We start from the raw sequence: 18,600 nt of genomic DNA on the forward strand, positions 1-18,600 counted from the left end.
TCTACCCCATTCCTAGTACTCACCCTTGGCCCCCCGTAGCACAAAACCGAACCCCTCACTGTCCTTCTTCTGTAGCAGGACGGTCTTCTCTTTAATGATGTAGTCACTGTGTGTGGGAAAGGGGAGCGATAGAGAAGAGTGGAGTGAGCCCCAAGCTCCATGCTTCCATCCCTCACTCCAGGAGACCTGCTATTGTGGCTCAGGCTCTCTCTAGTGACCCCTCCATGTTTCCTAATATTCCTACTCTGTAGTCAGATTTATATCAGCAATAACCCACAGTGCACTCCAAAATGCCCAAAGCCAAAATGCTGCCCTCATACTGAGATCTCTTGTGCATTGAGCAGAACCTCTCTGCTAGGTTGGTGGGGGGACACAGCACAGGTGGCCAGAGTACTTGGCCACTGAGATCCTTGAGTCACTAAAGTAATGACCCTGTACCCTTCCAACATATTCAACTAATGGTCCCAGGACCTTCCAATGATGAAGCTCCTTGTTGAATAGGCCAATAATGTTCCTTATGCAAATTCCCTACTACAATCCAATAGGGCCTCACCATATAACAAGCCTATTCAAATAAGTCCAGTAACACACTCAATATTTTCACTAATACTCCAATTCACATTTATGCCTCATCAGCAATACCAAGATGTGCACCAAGTATATTCTAATAATAATCTCTCCTACCAAGACCCACTTCACATGGGTTTTAGCAATAGCTACACCCATGGCCTGTGTCCAGAGAGCCAGCATACCTCAGTAATGATTGGACATGCACACTCTAAAGCCATCCAAGCACCTTCTATAACATACACAGACATACCTGGGCAATGATGTTACCAACAAGGTAATTCATGAGGTGCTTTCTATGGAGTTTCTTTCTAAAGCACTTGCCTCTATGATCCATTATTGGACTATATAGAGTTGGTTTCCGAAGGGGAGGGAGATCGTGAATGCCTTATCTCCCTTTTATACATGAGAGGGATACCAGGGTCCAGGAAAAGAAAATCATTTGTCTAGGGTCACACAGCTAAGGAATACTAGAGCCAAATCCTCCAAATCCAAGGCTTCCTTGGGCCATTAGGTTAGTGAATCCAGTCACTTGCCACCCATACAAGAGTGTACCAAACGGAAGCTACTAAAACCTAGCCACAGACCCAACATATTCCAGTAATGACCAAAGTTACATCCATTGCACTCTAGTATATTATCCTCCCCAAATGTTCTGGTAATCACAAGATTCCCACATGCTCCAAATTCCAGGTATACCCTAAGTATGGTCCAGTTATACCCAGTCCAATATAAATCCAGGGTATGCCAAATAATGCCAAAATATAGCTCTAACATGCTTCATTAACACTCAAATATATATGCTACAATAATATTGCATACTCTAGTATGCATCAGTGATATCCAAATACTCCCTTCAACAGACTTCAGTTCCCAACTATCCCCCATTCCTGTCATATCCAATCACCCACACAGCGTGCTTCAGTAATGCCCAAACATGCACCAAACCCATTCCAGCAAATAGCTATAGATCTCAGTACAGGCCAACATACAGAAACGCCACAAGCAGACTTCAGAAATAGCCAAGCACATGCCCATCATGCAGTGCGACCTAGTATATTTCAATAATATGCAAAGAGCCATGTATACTATAGTATGCTCCAATAATATACTTTAATACCCCCAAAGCTCCTAAGTATAAGCTAGCAAATGCCATCACATCCCAAGGATAGTCTAGAAATTCCCATCACACGTGCAGCGTATGCCATGATACCAGCATTCTCAACTCAATTTAACACAAAGCATTCATTGAGAACCAACTATGTGCTGGGCACTATGCTAGGCACCCGGGTAACAAGGATAAAACCACAGTCCCTGTCCTCAAGCAGCTTACATTCTATGGGGGCAAAAAAACGCACAACAGAGAAGTCAATACCAAATCTATTCTAAGTAAATCCAAAGCCATTTCAGGGGTAGGGTGTAAAAAGCACTGACCCTTGAAAGGATCAGACAGGGGCTCAGGAGGCCTGTGGCGCTTGAGCCCCATCTTCAAGGGAGCTCAGGATTCTAAGAGGCAGAGGGAAGAAGGAAGAGCATTCCAGGCATGGGGAGCAATAAAAAATGTATTAACCACTTCCTGTATGCCAGGTACTGTGCTAGGCACAAGGAACTGGGTTGGTGGTAAACCTGTTGTTTCTTCATTGTGTGAACTCCTTTCACCAAGGGAGAAAGCACTCCCCTGTGATGCCCAGTCCTAGAGACTTGCCTCGTGGACTGAGAGCATCTAAGACACTTGTGTGGAATCACACTAGAGGTAGACCTGAACCCAGATCTTCCTGGCTCCAAGATCACCACCCTATGCACTGTGCCTGGATACAAAAACCCAAAGGAAACAAATTCTAATATTCAATTAATATGCCCCAGAATACTCCAATCAAATGCAATTACACACCCGTATTCTCTAGCAAAATCCAATCCCAGACCAAATATACACAAAATTAATTTGATTAATAGCAGATCACATAGCCCACATATTACCCAAGCATTCCTGGAGGAAATCCTAGTAATACACAATCAGAACCCCAATATAATTCAATAAACTTCTATTGTGCTGGCTACATTCCAGCAATGCCCAAATGTGCCTAGAATAGACCAGGAACACTCAAAGCACCAATGAAGGGTATCCAAACGGCCCATTCAAGCATGTGTGACACAATTATGTATTCTTTATATTTTAGTACAATCCCTCTAGGCACAAACTCCAAGATCCTTCAGGATTACCTCTATATCCCAGGATATGTAGATATACATAGACACAAAAATCCCTGTGGTGCCCAAACAAACTGTCATATACTAATACCTTCCATAACACACCAATACACTTAATTTCCCCCATAATTGCAGGAAATACCATTATATACCATAGTATACTCCCATAACACTCTCCTTATAAATACCCCAATACTCCAATAATATTTCCCACGTATTTCCTTATCTTCTAGTAGTACACACACACACACACACACACACACACACACACACACACACACACACACATATATATATATATATATATATTTATACCCTGCCTTCCACGGTAGACTCTACAATAATATACACTCATGCCCCAGGTTGCAGCTCCCACAAATATAGTATGCTCAAGTCTGGCAACCATTGTGATCTGGTAACCCCCAAAGCTCACACCGTGGCTGCATTAGGAGACACCAAATGTGGAGATTCGGGAAGAGGCAGGCTCCCTGGGTGGGGGGGGTCTGCTCTGCCCTGCTGTCATCTGACCACACCCGGGTGCTGGGCTTAGTCATTGGCACCAAGTTTAGAAAGGAGGGCAGCTAGGCTCGCCAGGAACTTTGAGGCTATAGCCTGGCATCCGATGATGTTTAGGCTGGAGAAGAGAGAACTCAGTGCAGACATAACTGTTTTCAAGACTTTGAAGAGATTCTGCTTGATTTGCTAGCCCCAGAGGGCAGACAGAATAAGGAAAATTGGGTAGAGGTTGCAGAGTCATGGGCTTGATGGAAAGAATCACTTTACGACAATCTGAGGCATCCATACGTGGGCTGGGCTGTCTCAGCAGGCTGTCTCAATGGCTTCTTCCTCATTTCACAGGGATGCTGGATGACCACTCATCCACTCTGTTCCAGAGGGAGCTGTTGGTCAGGTACGCCTGGTCTCTAAGAATCTATGGTAGAGGGAGACAGCTAGGTGGTGCAGTGGATAGAGCTCCGGCCTTGGAGTCAGGAGGACCTGAGTTCAGATCCAGCCTCAAACACTTGACAATTACTAGTTGTGTGACCCTGGGTGAGTCACTTAACCCCAATTGCCTCACTCCCAAAAAATCTGTGGTAGCATGCACCCCTGGACACAAGCCTTCAGCCCAACTCAGTGGCTTTGTAGACCGTGTGGCCATACGTGGTACACACCTTCCCAGGGTGCTTCTCCAATGCGGCACAGACTCAGCCTCCAACATTCCATCTTTCTACCCAGCATACCCCAGTCTAACATACTACCTACAATACGTTATATCCTGCCCACCTACAGCACATACATGCTCTCACCCCAGCACACAGTCCACTTCAGGATAACCCAGCTACCTACTCTGACCAGCAAATTCTACCCATCAAGAGGCACATTCCAATATAACCTCTGCACTCTTGCCTCAGTATACTTCCCACAATATGACAGACTCCACTGTTACATGTGCACACCTTGTGACCCCTGTGCTGCTCTCACTTAAAACATACTGCTTCATATCAACAAACGCACACACATGATGGTGCCTTCTCACAGACCTCCCTACACCATATGCTCCTCTCCTGCGCACACACACACACACACACACACACACTGATCCCAGTAGGCTTTATAGCATAGTCCAGTATAACACAAGCACACACAGTTATGTGCACACCCCCTCACATGGGACATCAGCATATGTACACAATGTGTACCCTGGAATGATCCATTAGCGTCCAGCCCTCCACCTTCATAGCAGATACCAGAGATCAAGCACACTTCTGTAGTTCGGTAGGAGGGAGCCTTGACGCTCCTTACAGGTTTGAAAAAGAAGTGTGAGAAAGAGAGGCAAGCATGCATTCAAGGATCGCACGGGAAAAAAAGTCCAAGAAAGAAGGAAGGAGGTCTTTGGGAGGATGGAGGCAGAGGAGGTGAGAGGGTAGCAAGGGCACCTGCCGTGGGTCTAGCCCCTACAATCCCTAGTGCCCCTTCCACACCATTGCTGCCAATACCCCCTAGTAAGGCAATGTGCCACAGTGGAAAATGTTCTGGATTTGGAGTCAGGGCAACTGGGTTTGAATTCCAGCTCTGTTACTTCTCACCTATGTGACCTTGGGCAAAGTATTTAACCTCTCTGGGCTTTAGCCCCTCATCTGTAAAATAAGGAAGTTGGATCAGACATCTTTCCCAGCTCTAAATCTATGACCCTGGGATTTCATATTTCCTTCAAGAACTTCCATATCTTTCCTCAACCTCTTGGTCCCTGACACACTCAGGATCCCCTTCCAAGTTTCTGGATCATCCCACACCATCTCCCTATAGTTCTCACAGTCTCCAGTAACAGCCACATGTCTCCCTCCTATCCCTCCATCATTCCCCACATCTTTCTTACACTTACTACATCACACCTTCACCTTCCCATAGTATATTCCCCAATCCTTATACCCTCTTATACCTCGGTATCCCTTTTGTAATCTCATAACCTCAGTCCCTCCCTCTCATCCTCATATCCCTATATCTGCTTTCATTTATATCCACATCCATACCCCCATATTCCTCTTATCCTTCCCTTAGAATCTCCCCACTCGGGATAGTTTTCTTATGGGGAATTCTGTATACCAATGAAATCATAGACACAGTAAAAAAAAATCCCTCCATACTCCTTGTAGCTCCTTACTCTGCTCCCTTACCACAACTGTGTTCTCCTCCACATAATCTCTTCTCCCCATCCTCCTCACAAGGTCTGGAGCTCACCTCATCCTCACATATCCTCCTCATATTCCCTAGATCCCCGCATTGTCCTCACCCCCTGTATCTACTCCTTACCTATATCCCCTTCTTATTTCTCATCTCCTCATTCCCCATAGTCTCTTCCCACCCTCCATGTCCAATCTCCTCTATGTCCTTTCATTTCCCATATTTCTCTCTTATCTCCTGTATTCTCCAAATTCCCCTTAAACACCCCATAATGCCTTTACCCTTGCTATTATTAAAACTACTGTCCTCATCTCCTTCCTTGTGCTGCATCCCTCACGTCTCTATATACCCCTGCCTAGATACTTTCTTATTTATCCTTCTTCAGTATATTCTGTCTGCATCCCCCATCTGCCCTTCCCAGCACCCCATTCATGTGGGTACATCTGGCATACTTTCACTCAGGTATGCTTCCAAAGACCCCTGCAGGATCACTCAGCATTAGAGCCTGGCCCACACATCTCCCACACAGAGAATGCAGCACCTCCTTCCTCTCCTGCCCCTCCACCCCCAGGCCCCCCCCACACTCACACTCATTCAGAATCCCTCCCACACCAGTATGCAGGGGCCTGTGTGCTTCCCCACCTCTTCGCATGTGTGCTAGCTTCTCTGAGTGATGTCCCAAAAAGCAGGGACATCATCTCCCCACAGAAACATTGCAAACTGTGTGAACATGGACGAGGATATGGATGAGGAGAGGGTGGGAGGGAGAGAAGGTCCTGCACGTGGACAGACAGACAGACAGACACATGCAGATTTACAAAAACATATGAACAAATACAATGATACTCCAACAGACCCTTGTATCTACACTTGTACTGGCACCCAGAGACCAGAGACCCTAGCATGTATAAACATTTCTGTGTACAGATAGATAGACAGACAGACAGACATTCAGACCTGGAAAATACACACACATGGGGGACAAGAAGAGGGACATAAGTTCTTGAGGAGGCACGTAGAGACAGAAGACAATCATGACAAAGACATGAGCAAATTGCCATAGAGTAGAGACCCCAATGCTTGGGACCAAGCACACAGAAGCATATCTCATCTCTGGACACTCCCCTCTGCCCACACACTGTAACACACATGGTCTCCCTAGACATGCAGGATATTGCTCTGAGACATATGCCATCACACAGGAATATATGGGCAGAGACCCAGATACATAGGACTCTTGGGGTCAGACAAAAATCCACCATTTTACACATACACATGCACCTCTCTCTGCTCTCTGTCTCTCTGGCCCCCCCCCTTCTGACACAGTCACATAGTGACATGCAGTGAGGGAAAGGGGAGGGGAGGGAAAGAGGGGGCGGGGTGTGTGTATGATAGGGGGTGGTGAATGACTGTGAATGGAGAGAGGGGGATGAATGAGGTGGAGGGGTTTGCTGGCTCTGGGAAGGGTGAATGGGAAGATGGGGGAAACAGAGGGATGGAAGATTGGAGGAGTGTGTGTATGAAGGTTCATTTGGAAGTGGGAAGATAGAGTTGGGGAGCTGAGTGATGTAGAGGGGTGTCAGAGGATAGCAGACAGGGGAGTTTGGGACTGTAGAGTAGATTTGTGGGGATACTGCATAGGGTATCTGGGGTACAGAGATAGAGAGAGAAGACTATGGGAAAGGGTCTGGAAGAAAGGTGATGCTTGGGTTAAGAAGGCACTGGGCACTGGGGGGAGAGTCTGAAGAGTTTGGGGGAAGCAGGGAAAGGGCTCAGTAGTGAGTTGGGGAGAGAGGTCCTGGCAGGGAACTGTAGAGATAGGGGAAAGGGACAAGGGTTAGAGAAATGGAAAGATAAGGAGAAGGGCTGGGAAGAGAGAGGTAAAGAGGAGAGGATCTGAAATGGGTCCCATTGGGGCTAGAGAGATAAAGGAAGTGAGGGCTAGGGGTTGGAGAGTGGGAGGTAAAGAGAAACCCAAGAGGGTGTAAATAGAATGGGGCCTTTTTATGGGGGAAGCTAAGGAGAGGGATGGGGGAGGGGAAAGGGATATGTAGGCACTAGGGAGATGGTTCTCAGGGGCCTGGAGAGTAGAGGAAGGACATAGGATTGGAGAGATGGAGAGTAAAGGTAGGGGCCCAGCGTGAAAGGACTAGAGATAGTGTGCCTGAAGTTGGGGGAGGGGTTCTGGAGCAACCACGGGGGTGGGGGGAGAAGATGGGTTGGAGAGGTGGGAAATTAGAGGGGGCTGTGGGGTAACGGCAGAATCTAGTGAAAGTGTTGGGTGGGGAGAGGCAATGAAGAGGGGGTCCTGGGCGAGGGGAGGAAAGGGGGTTTGTGGCCCAGGGGGACTGGAAAAAGAGATCCTGCGAAAGGAATCCATCCAATGGGAGGAGGGGAAAAGGGGGTGTTTGGGGGCTCCATTACCTGTAGATATACCAGACGCTGCGCCGCCGGGGCCCCAGGGCCGGCCAGCTGGAGGACAGGGGGGGCGGCTGCGGCAGGGGGCCCCCCCCTTCACCGCTACTGCCACCGGCCACAGACAAAGCCATCGCCCTGGCCCCGGCCCCGGTCCCGGCCGCCCCCGCGTCCCCCGTGTCCGGGCCCCCAGGCCCCACCTCATGCTGACCCGCGCCGGGGGAGAAAGGGGGCACGACCCCCCCCGGGGGGCAGGGATGAAGGGGGGTAGGGAGAAGGAGGCTCACATGCTGGGGGGCGAGGGGGGGCTGGGTTCAATACCACGGACAGCGCCGGGTTCAGCACCAGGGACAGCGCCGCCGGTTTCAGCCCCGCTGACAGAGCGGGAGGCAGGCGGGCAGGCGCCTGGCTTTAACCCCTTGGCATCCTGCGCTGGGATGCGTAGGGGGGCTGGGAGTGAGGAGGGGGGGAGGGGAGACCTGGAGGGGAACGCAGGGGCCCCCTTGGCGGGAGAAGGGGGAGGGGCGAGAAGGGGGGGAGGAGGAGAAGAAGGGGGGAGGCACTTCCGGTCTGGGTCCCCCCCCCCTCCACTTCTCCTCCCTCCAGAGCCCTCCCGCGCAGGTGCAGACTGAGAGAGAGAGAGGAGAGAGGAACACACAACACCAAACAAACCACACTGCACAAGCAGGGCCAGAGAGAGCATGACAGGCACACAGCAGATTGTCCTAGTGGAACCATCTACCGACACAACATGGTCAGGGCAGAGTGAAAGAGCCCACCACGACCTGGAGGAGGAGGGGACGAGAGCTCCAAGACAGGGTCTCTCCCTCTCAGGGTCTCTTTCTGTCTGTCTGTCTCTCTCCTCTCTCTCTTTCTCTCTGTCTCTGTCTCACACACAGACACAGACACACACACACACACACACACACACACACACACGTGTACTCAAATGGAAAGAGATAGCCAGGATGAACCATACAATGTGGATAGAGGTACAGAAAGAGTTTTACAGTCTCACGAAGATGATTCTCAGCTGCCACCACCACAGCAGCATGAGAGTGACAGAGAAATAGGCCCACAAGGCACAGTAGGAATGCTAGGAGAAAGAGAGAGGAGGGAGACAAGGACAGAGTTAGAGAGAAAGAATGGGGGGAGACACAATAACAGGCCCAGAAAGGGGGACACGAAAAGAAAGGGGAAGATAGGAAGGAGCTGACAAAGAAAGAGGGAAAAAGGAAAACCAAGAGACACAGAGAACCACTCAGGCACCTAACTAGGGCCAGAGAGGGAAGTCTTCCTAGGGGGTGTGAATAGGTCCAAATGCCTCAGACATAAATACAGGTGTAGAATAACACAGTCCCTCTTCCCACATCTTGCTTTTTCCCTCCATCCACCCTCAAACCCTTTTCCACTGGCCAGAACACAGACACACAGGTTTGGGACACATTTAATGTAACAACACCATCAATGCAGGACCTTCTTGAGTTTGATCTAAGACACTAAACTGAGCCTCCTTCTCCCCCTGCGGGCTTCTGTCCTGGGAGCAGAGGCAGCCAAAGCCTCCCAGAGACCCAGATGCAAAGGCACGTAGAGACACAGAGTTAGACAAGAAGCTAAGCATGTAGTAAGACAGACACTTCCAGAAAGCACCCGTGGGCATACACATACACACCCATTCCCTGCAAACACACAGCTGCTCATGGGGACACATACGGATATACAGATAGATTCAGGAACATGCCCATGGAGATACACAGGCATGTATCGAGACATACATACACACTTGGAAAGAACACACACAAATCAACAAAGTCACATAAGCAGGGTCACTCACACACCAAGACATAAGGACATGTGGACACACACTCAGAGAAAAGTACCTGCCCATACTCACAGTCATACACACATAGAAACATACATTCAAAAATTATTAAAGGAACACAGCCACTCACACTGGGACACAAGCATATTGATCACCAAGACACATTTACTCTATCTTAATCATGCCTGTATCGCTTTGCACACAGTAGGTGCTTAATAAATAGTCATGGAATGAATGGGTGAGCATACCCATTTGAAAATATATTTTCAGGGAAACATACTCATACTCACATATATTCCCAGAAATACATAGGTTCATAAATTTATACTAGCCTTGGGAGCAGGAATACACACACACACACACACACACACACACACACAAGTTGTTCCACTTCCAGACCCCTTCCTCCCCAAAACAAGTTCAACCCCTTGCATCTACTAGTTTCAGAAGATCTAGACAGCAGCTGGAGAGAGAAAACGAACCAGTGCATCCTTTCACCAGCCTCCTCTTCCCTTTTGTCCCCAATTCTTCCTGGCCTAGGCCCCCAGGACTGGGACATTTGTCTGATGTACCAGCCTGGGCATAAGCATTAGGGAGATGGGACATCTGCTTATTGTTTCCCCCAGCCTCTGACTCTGGATTGTATAGACACAGAGAGGCCACAGAAGGTTGAGATGTATTTGTTTCCCATAGCTAATTCTGGCACTACTCAACATAGGCAAGACTCCCTTCTAAGAAGACTCCCTTGGGAGAAGGAAAAGGGTCTGCACTCAAGGAGAGGCAGCTTGGCAGGGGTAGGGGGCAGGGGACTAAATGGCGTGTAAATGGTATGCTGGACACCACGCGAGAGGCTCTATGTTTGAGTCTGAACTCTCATTCTGCTTCTGACTCTGCTAACTATGTGATCTCGCCTTCTCCAGGCTCAGCTTCCTCCTTGACAAAGTAAGGAGGTAAGACAAGATGACCTCAGTGGCCCTTTCAGATAGAACGATCTATGAATGGGTTGGGGAAATAGGGTTCAAAGGTATTGGAAAGTTAGGGTGGACTAAAGTGGGGGGACTAGGAGAACTCCTTACCTGGGGGCGTCAAAGCTGTCGTAAGAGCCCACGGTGTAGTGTCGGAAGAGCCTTTTGGCTTTATCACTTCGACTTTCTGGATGGGAGAAGGGTCAGGGGAGAACCTGAGTGACATCCCAAGATCACTTCCTTCCTTCCTTCCCTTACTCCACCCACAGCCTTCTCTCTCCCCTTGACAGATTTCCCCTTGACAGATTTCCCATCAACAGTCCAATCCCCTCACCCCCAATCAAGGAAATGGAGGTCGTGTTACCTTGCTTTCCCTCCTGGGAGCGATTAGCCACCTCCTCTAGGCACTCTGAGGGGAACCAGCCAACTCGACCTTTGACCTGACCTTCCCAGAAGCCTCCTTCCCCGATGCTGAGCACTGGGCCAGAGAGCAAGACAGGGAAGCATATTCAGAATCTGTTCACCACCTTCCCACCATCCAGCAGCTTTCCCCTATTGTCTGCACAGACCTCTACAGCCCCTTCCCCAATCAAAAGTCCTTAAGCTTAAAGTTAGACATGACCCTCTTCTTGTTGGCTGCATTGCAGAAGATTCCTGGGCAAGTGAGGAGTGGATGACATGATCTCTGAAGTCCCTTCAGCTCGGACACTGCATGACTCTATGCAGTAGCCCAGTGGGTCAGCCCAAGTGTCTGGCCTTCTATGGTGCTCCAAGGGAGAGGACATGCTCTTCTCCTCTGAAGGTCAATGATACCCTGCCCCCACACCAAGTAGCTCTCATTTGTCTCAAAAATTTATTCATAATCAGTTGTTATGGAATTTCTTTAATCTCTTCTTGAGCCTCTTTCTTCCTTTTTTCCTCTTTCTTTCTTCTTTCCTTCTTTCCTTCCTTCCTTCTTTCTTTTCTTTTCCTTTCTTTTCCTTCTTTTCCTTTCTTTCTTTCTTTCTTTCTTTCTTTCTTTCTTTCTTTCTTTCTTTCTTTCTTTCTTTCTTTCTTTCTTTCTTTCCTTCCTTCTTCCTTCCTTCCTTCCTTCCTTCCTTCCTTCCTTCCTTCTTTCTTTCTTTCTTTCTTTCTTCCTTCCTTCCTTCCTTCCTTCCTTCCTTCCTTCCTTCCTTCCTTCCTTCCTTCCTTCCTTCTTTCTTTCTTTCTTTCTTTCTTTCTTTCTTTCTTTCTTTCTTTCTTTCTTTCTTTCTTTCTTTCTTTCTTCTTCCTTTCTTTCTGTTTTTGGCTTATATCACCTCTGGGGAGAAAAGACCCTAGATCTATCTTCTCATCCCTTTATCTCATAAAATGATAACATTTCCACATTGGAAGTGACCTCAGAAGTCATCTTCACCCTATGCAGGCACCCCCCCCCCCGTGCAGGCTGGGAGAGACTTCAGAAGGTACTTCATCCAAACTATCCCCGAAGCGCCATCTTGAATGTCGCTGAAAAGCAGCCAATCAGCCTTTGTGGGTTTTCTATTGATGGGGACAACGCTACCTCCCAAAGCACCCAGTTCTACTTGTGGACAGCTCTGATTACCATATAAACGGAAGCCTTCCCTCCCACCCCAATGGCTCCACTGCTGCCTTCTGGGGCTAAGATGTACAAGCCTACTCCCTCTTCCTCCAGACAGCCAGCCCTTCCTATATTTGAAGATAGTAGCTTTACCCCTCACCTTAATATCTTCTCTTTTTCAGTTGAAACATCCCCAGCTGATTAATAAATCCTTATATAGCAAGGTTTTGAATCTCTGCTCTCCTCATCCCACATACACACACCTCTTCTCACCACTGATGTTACTTTTTTATTTTGGTCAAGGAGTTCTCCTATGTCCCCCAATTTGCGCTTTAAAGAGGAGAGAGAATCACAACTCCTCCTTTCCCATTAGCCTCCCACACACACAACTGGGTGCAATTTTTCACCACCATGAATCCCTAGAGAGGGGTCCAGGGAAACAGAATTGAGGACAAAATGTTTTTTTTTCATGGACTCAAAATTATTGGCATAAAATTACAGAAAGTCATGTCAAATGAGAAGTAAACTCCATACTGTTTCACCAGATATTGAAGGTTCTCTTCTACCTTCTCCCTCCTTTCCCCCTCCCCTCTCTCCCAACATCACAGAATCCTAGTATCTCAGTGCTGAAAAGGATCTCAGAACCTATCTCCTCTGACTTCTCACCCTATATAGAGGTTCTCCAAACTGGGAGGTAACTCAGAGGTCATGGATGAGCAAGAATTCCTTTGATCACATCACATAACTACTATGTGATGACCTCAGAGGTCATTTGGTCAAGCTGCCACCCAGGACAGTTGGGAAGGGCTTCAGGGAATGCCTTGGATAAATTGGACCTGTGCAGGAATTCACACAATCAAGTCTCATTCTTCTTCCATGACCACTTTTCAAATACTCATCCCCTTTCATGTTTCTCTTTTCTAGGCTAAGCATCCCAAGTTCCTTCTACCAAATTCACCCATTTGTCTTATTTTCTTACATCTTTCCATCTTTTCCATAAGAAAAGTACAAGAAACTTGATCAAATACTGTGCTAAAATTGAGGCAAATGACATTTATAGTACTAAAATACCCAACCAGGAAGGAAGAATTTGTGAAGCGCCGACATTTCCACTGTAGCCAGTCATTCAATGTATGTTCATTAAAGGCCCACTCTGTGCACAGCTCTGTGCTAGATGGAGGGGACAGAAAAGTGAAAAATGACACCCATGTTGCTCTCAAATTGCTTTCTTCTCCTGGGGGTGGGGGGGGGAAGTGGATATGATGAAGCAAAGTTGAGATCCACATAGAGTGCTCAAAGGAAACTTGGAGTGGTTTCACTTGGAGGGGAGATGAGAGAAGGCTTCAAGGTGGCACCCAAGCTGAACTCTGAAGGAAGAGAAGAAGTCCAAAAGGTGGGGACTTCAAGGAGTCTTCCGCTGGCATAGGTGTAAATCTCCTTCCTGCCTCTGGTCCCACTTCTCTGGATGAACTCTCACTTATCAACATCCTTCCTCAAAGGTGGCCCCCAGAATTAAACCCAGACCTTTAGACAGGCTGACTGGGGAAAAGGATGGGGGGTACCAATAGAGGCTCCTCATTCACCCCTGCCCCCATTCTAGACACTGTGGCACTTCATGTTGTCTAACGTCACAGTAGGCTGTATACCTCGGTCCGTTATCACACTGGACTCACTTGGAGATCACCAACTTGTGCATTTAGACTGCTATCTTTTGGGATTTAAGGGCAGAATTGGCTATTTCTCCCCATCCAACATTTCAGCCGACATTTCAAATTCTTAGCAAAGGCCAACGGCACCATCTCATGTAGTAGCAGCCTGGTCCTCATCTGCCTTTCCAGCCTTACCTTCCCCTGCTCTGCCCACATGGCTTCCCTGTTATCTATGCACCCCACACTCCAAGACCAGAGAGTGAGCAGGGACTTCAGAGAGGTTCAGCCATCTCCTCTTACATTCGCTGAATCTGAGGCTGAGTGAATATTCAGGGACCTGCCCAAGGTCACAGGTACCAGAACCAGGACATGAACCTTCTGCTTCTTCTTCCTCCAAATCTGCTTTTCCATTCCCTGCTCATCTCTTATGTTTGCCCCACTGATTGCTTGTTTCAGCCAGCCTTCTGCCTCTAATTCCACCCTCAGTTTATTCCACACAGAATGCCTTCAGGAGTAGTAACAGTGTACACTTATACAATTTCTATAGCACTGCAAAGCTCACTTTTCTCATGACAACTGTGACCTATGTTATGCAAATGTAATTTTCCTCATTTTACAAATTAAGAGACTGAGGCTCAGAGGGCTAAGGTGACTTGCCTGGTGTCACACAGCTAGTGAAAATGCCAAAGGCAGGATTTGAATCCAGGTCTCATGGGTCCAAGTTCAGGGTCCTTTAAGGCCTGCAGGTGTCCTAATTTTGTACATGAGGAAAGAGGCCCAGAGAAGTTAATCGGCTTGCTAAGAAGTAGCATTTGGTGGATTGAACTTTTTTATTCTTTGTTGCCCGCAGTGGCTTTCTGGGGAAGATGAAAGCTAGGGAAGGGGGACATTGTAATAGCAGGTGGCAGAGAAACAAGATAGCAAGAAAATATTGAAAATATGAAACAAAATTCTAAGATGCAGAAAAGGTTCCAATCTGCAATGGAAGAGGGAGCTTCATGTACCAATGAAGTCACAGTCCTCATCTCATTCTTTCCATCCATCAATAACCATTTTAAGAAAGTGGCATTGCCAGCTCTGAACTCCAAGGCCAGTTTATTTTGGCTCCCAGCCCAGCCCTTGGCCCTCTCTCCACTGTGCCCCTTGCCTGTCTGCCACCCTCTCCGAGGAGGAGAAAGAGGAAGAGGAAGAGGATAATAAACAGCTGACATTTATCTGAAAGTCTCCAGTTACAGAAGCACGTTCTGTCCATGATTTCATTTGCTCCTCACAAGGACCCTAGGATATCATTGTATAGTATTATCATTCCTATTTTACAGATGAAGAAGCAGGCACAGAGCAGTTTAAGTAATTTGCTCATGGTTACATGGAAAGCAGTGGAGCTGGGATTTGAAACCTGGCTCCTTGGTGCATTCCACATTCACAGCTGCCTTCCCCTCCCTCTATCTCTCAAGGTTCCAAACAAGTTATACCCTCTTGGTGAAGTCTTCCTTGACCACCCCAGCCTACAATGACCTCTCCCTTTGAACTCATAACACTCACTGCACACTTCTCAAATAATGTCTTCCATGAGTCTCTCTACTGATTTCACAGGGCAGCTAGGTGATGCAGTGAACAGAGCATGGCCTAGAGTGAGGAAGACTCATTTTCCTGAGTTCAAATCTGGCCTCAGACACTAGCTTTGTGACTCTGGGCAAGTCACTTCTCCCTATACACCTCAGTTCCTCATCTGTAAAATGAGCTGGAGAAGGAAATGGCAAAGCACTCCAGTATCTCTGCCAAGAAAGCCCCAGATGGGTTCATGGAGAGTCAGACATGGAAAACACAGAAAAATGACTGAACAATTAGTTTGACTATTGGCCACCATTTCCCCCTCAAATCTGACTCATGTACAGCGGTAGTACAGTCTATAATTGGTGTTATTTTCAATGTCTAATTCTTCAATGATGAAAAGAGCTGTAATAGAATCTATGTGGGTCCTACTTCCACCAACAGAACTCACCACCAGTGCACACCTTCTTGCTCTGTTGGATTCTTATCCATACCATTGCATCAGCTTCCACAGAGGCTGGGCTTAGTGGGAAGGAAGAGTCCCTCTAATTATCATACTCAATATCTCAAGGATTTGAAATTGAGGCAAAGGGTAAGTGTCCTCCTTCAGCCAAGGCACTTCTACTCCATCTCATTCTGTGCAGTTCCTCTACCTTCCTTCCCACGCATCTTCTGTGAGGGATCCTCCCAAAATGCAGGAGGCATTTCTTTCCTTATTGAATTATAATCTCCAACTCTTCCGGCATTGTCGAAGTGATCAATGTGGGTCTTTTTTTCCACTGACAAAAGATCCCAAGCCTTCCATACCTCAGCAGATGATCTCTTGACTTGCTGTGGCCAGTCTGCTGGTAATGGGACTCTCTGGGCTGCTCCTCAGATGATGGATAGGCAGATATTTTGTCCCTGGATCTGTCCTCCTGAAGGTTTGCCCCAAGAAGGAGCCATCGGTTCCTACTTTCCTAGTTTTGCCTTTTAGTGCCCAATGCAGTATGCCCCTAGTTCTTACCAGAAAGAATTTACTTTGAGGAATGCCTCTCCTCAGACTAATACCCAAATCCCTTCCAGGGATCCCGATTGCCCAAAAAGAAAAGTTCAAATTCTCTAGCCTAGCATTGAGGGCTCTCCATAAGCCTACCTTCCCAGCCCTGTCTTGTCCAAATGCCTACCATATGCTCCACCCTCTAGCCGTACTGGGTCAATTACCATTCCTCAAACACACTTAGCACTTCTCTTCTTCCAGGACTTGGCTTACCCTTTGCCCTAAACTCCAAAGGTTCTCTCTCCCTTCCCTTGGGAGACCTGCTGAATCTCCATCTCTCCCCTCCTCCAATGTGCCACTTGTTGACACTTCTCTGGCACACTTTTTTGCATTAGTTTGCATCATTCTTGTCTGCATACACAATCATGTCCCCCATCACACTGGGGCCAAGCCCTGAAGGGTAGAGAGCAGGCTACATCTCTTCTAAACTCTCTGCCTATTCCAGTGCTTGATCAGCGTTTGCTGAATTGAATTGGACTGGATTACAGCAGAATGAAGGAGTAGAAAGAGGGCTGGGTTTGGAGTAGCGAAGCACCAACAATTATGGCCCTTCTCCGTTTTCTCCTCATCTGTAAAACGGGGGAAGAATTGTTGTACTCTCTTCCTCCCACAGTTGATTACAGGAAAAGTTTGCTATTAATATGAGTTGTTTTTGTTATTTGTTCCAACCTATGTATTCACTTTGCATGTATCCCGTACACCTCTCCTCATCAGCAAGCATGCTGAAGTCCCTGTGTAGAATGTTAGCTTCTTGAGGGCAGGCACTGCCTCACTTTGGTCTGTATATCTCCAGCCTAATCTAGTAGACACTGGAGCACTTCATCAATGCTTCTGTACTGACTGGCTGATGATTCATTCATGTGGGGGCTCACTCTGCTGATACATGTCTGGTTGGTGACTCCTCAATGGTCTTTCATAGTGGATAAAAAATGCATCCCCCTTTGGCCAACTTGGTAACAAATCTCTCTGGACAACTTGTCTGGCCTTTGGATGACAGACATCCAATTCATCCCCGAACTTGGTTTTCACAGCCTCTTGAGCTAGCTCGGCTCTGCCAGAACTTGCCTGGCTTTGGTCATTGAACACCAGCTGCCTTAGCGTGGCAGTAATAGGTCAGAGATCCTTCTGTTCTCTTCAGACTACATGGCCCAGGTACCATTGGGCTAGTTCAGTCAGGCACCCCCTCTTCCCCCCCCATACATCAAAGCTACCTGACTTTAGCCAAATTGCTTCTCCTCTATTTGCCCCTTGGGCAAAACTCTCTACATTACAGGCCAGTTTCCATCTGCTTTGGTGGAGGGGGAGTGTCCTGGTGCTGATGAAATCAGAAATCTTTGACATATTATTGCATTTTATTTTTATATTTTTACATATATGTCCTGTCTCCCCAACTAGATTATAAGCTCTTTGAGAGTAGGGGCATGTCATTCATTTGTATCCTCCAGGGCCTTATACATAGTAGGCACTCAAGAAACACTAGTGAATTGATTCCACCCCCACACATGCTGATCAAGCCTATCCCACCGCCCCAACCCTAGGTACCTTTGATCTTCTCTCCCTTGCTCAAGGAGATCTCCCCCTCGCCCTGGGCCTGGTATGGCTTCACGGCCATGAAGGAGCGTCCTGGTACTGCTGTGTAGAGCTTCCGTCGCCGTCCCCGGCTTCCCAAGGAGCCCCCAGGGCCCCCGGATCCCCCTGTGCCCCCAGATGGCCCCTCTCTGGGTGTCCCACTGGAGCTGGGATATATATAAGGAGTGTTGAGGGAAAGGGGATGTCCAGAGGAGCACCATGGGGTGGGGCAGGGGGAGAGAGGGGAGAAGGGGATGGGGCTTGGTACATATTGAGTGGAAGGACCTTTGGTAGGAACTTAAGTGGAAAGGGAGCCAGAAAGTCAGGGAGGGATGACCGGGGGCTTCCTGTCTCTCTCCATAGCTACCTCCAACCCAAGGCAGTCTTACTGTAGAAGTCTCTTCATTCACCAACCTCTCCCTTTTAAATCTGTTTTTCACAGAATATCAGTGTCATTTCCTTACACTTCTGGCCAAGTCCCTACACTGCTCAGAAAACATCCATGGCTCCCAATGGCCCCCAGAAACAAGTCTGGATTCCTTTGCTTGGTACTGAATAGCCTGACCCTCCCT

General features: G+C 47.7%; 1 protein-coding gene and 1 long non-coding RNA gene across 4 annotated transcripts in view; one reads left to right on the forward strand and one right to left on the reverse strand.

Moving 5' to 3' along the window:
• Nucleotides 1–18,600, reverse strand: part of SHANK1 (SH3 and multiple ankyrin repeat domains 1) — an 83,846-nt gene that overhangs the window by 40,100 nt on the left and 25,146 nt on the right. For all 3 annotated transcript variants that reach the window (XM_020971958.2, XM_020971957.2, XM_020971955.2), the window contains 4 exons: nucleotides 18,002–18,195; nucleotides 11,024–11,137; nucleotides 10,771–10,846; nucleotides 24–106 (listed from right to left, as the gene is read on the reverse strand). In XM_020971958.2, coding sequence (XP_020827617.1) covers nucleotides 24–106; nucleotides 10,771–10,846; nucleotides 11,024–11,137; nucleotides 18,002–18,195 — 467 coding nt within the window. The remainder of the gene's footprint in view (nucleotides 1–23; nucleotides 107–10,770; nucleotides 10,847–11,023; nucleotides 11,138–18,001; nucleotides 18,196–18,600) is intronic.
• The window catches only part of LOC110197909 (uncharacterized), a 39,724-nt gene that overhangs the window by 262 nt on the left and 20,862 nt on the right, over nucleotides 1–18,600 (forward strand). Inside the window, exon 2 of the long non-coding RNA XR_002321588.1 lies at nucleotides 3,634–3,685. This is a non-coding gene — a long non-coding RNA (uncharacterized LOC110197909). The remainder of the gene's footprint in view (nucleotides 1–3,633; nucleotides 3,686–18,600) is intronic.

Source organism: Phascolarctos cinereus, unplaced genomic scaffold, assembly GCF_003287225.1.
Source record: "Phascolarctos cinereus isolate Bilbo 61053 unplaced genomic scaffold, phaCin_HiC Scaffold_726;HRSCAF=1367, whole genome shotgun sequence".
NCBI lineage: Eukaryota > Metazoa > Chordata > Mammalia > Diprotodontia > Phascolarctidae > Phascolarctos > Phascolarctos cinereus.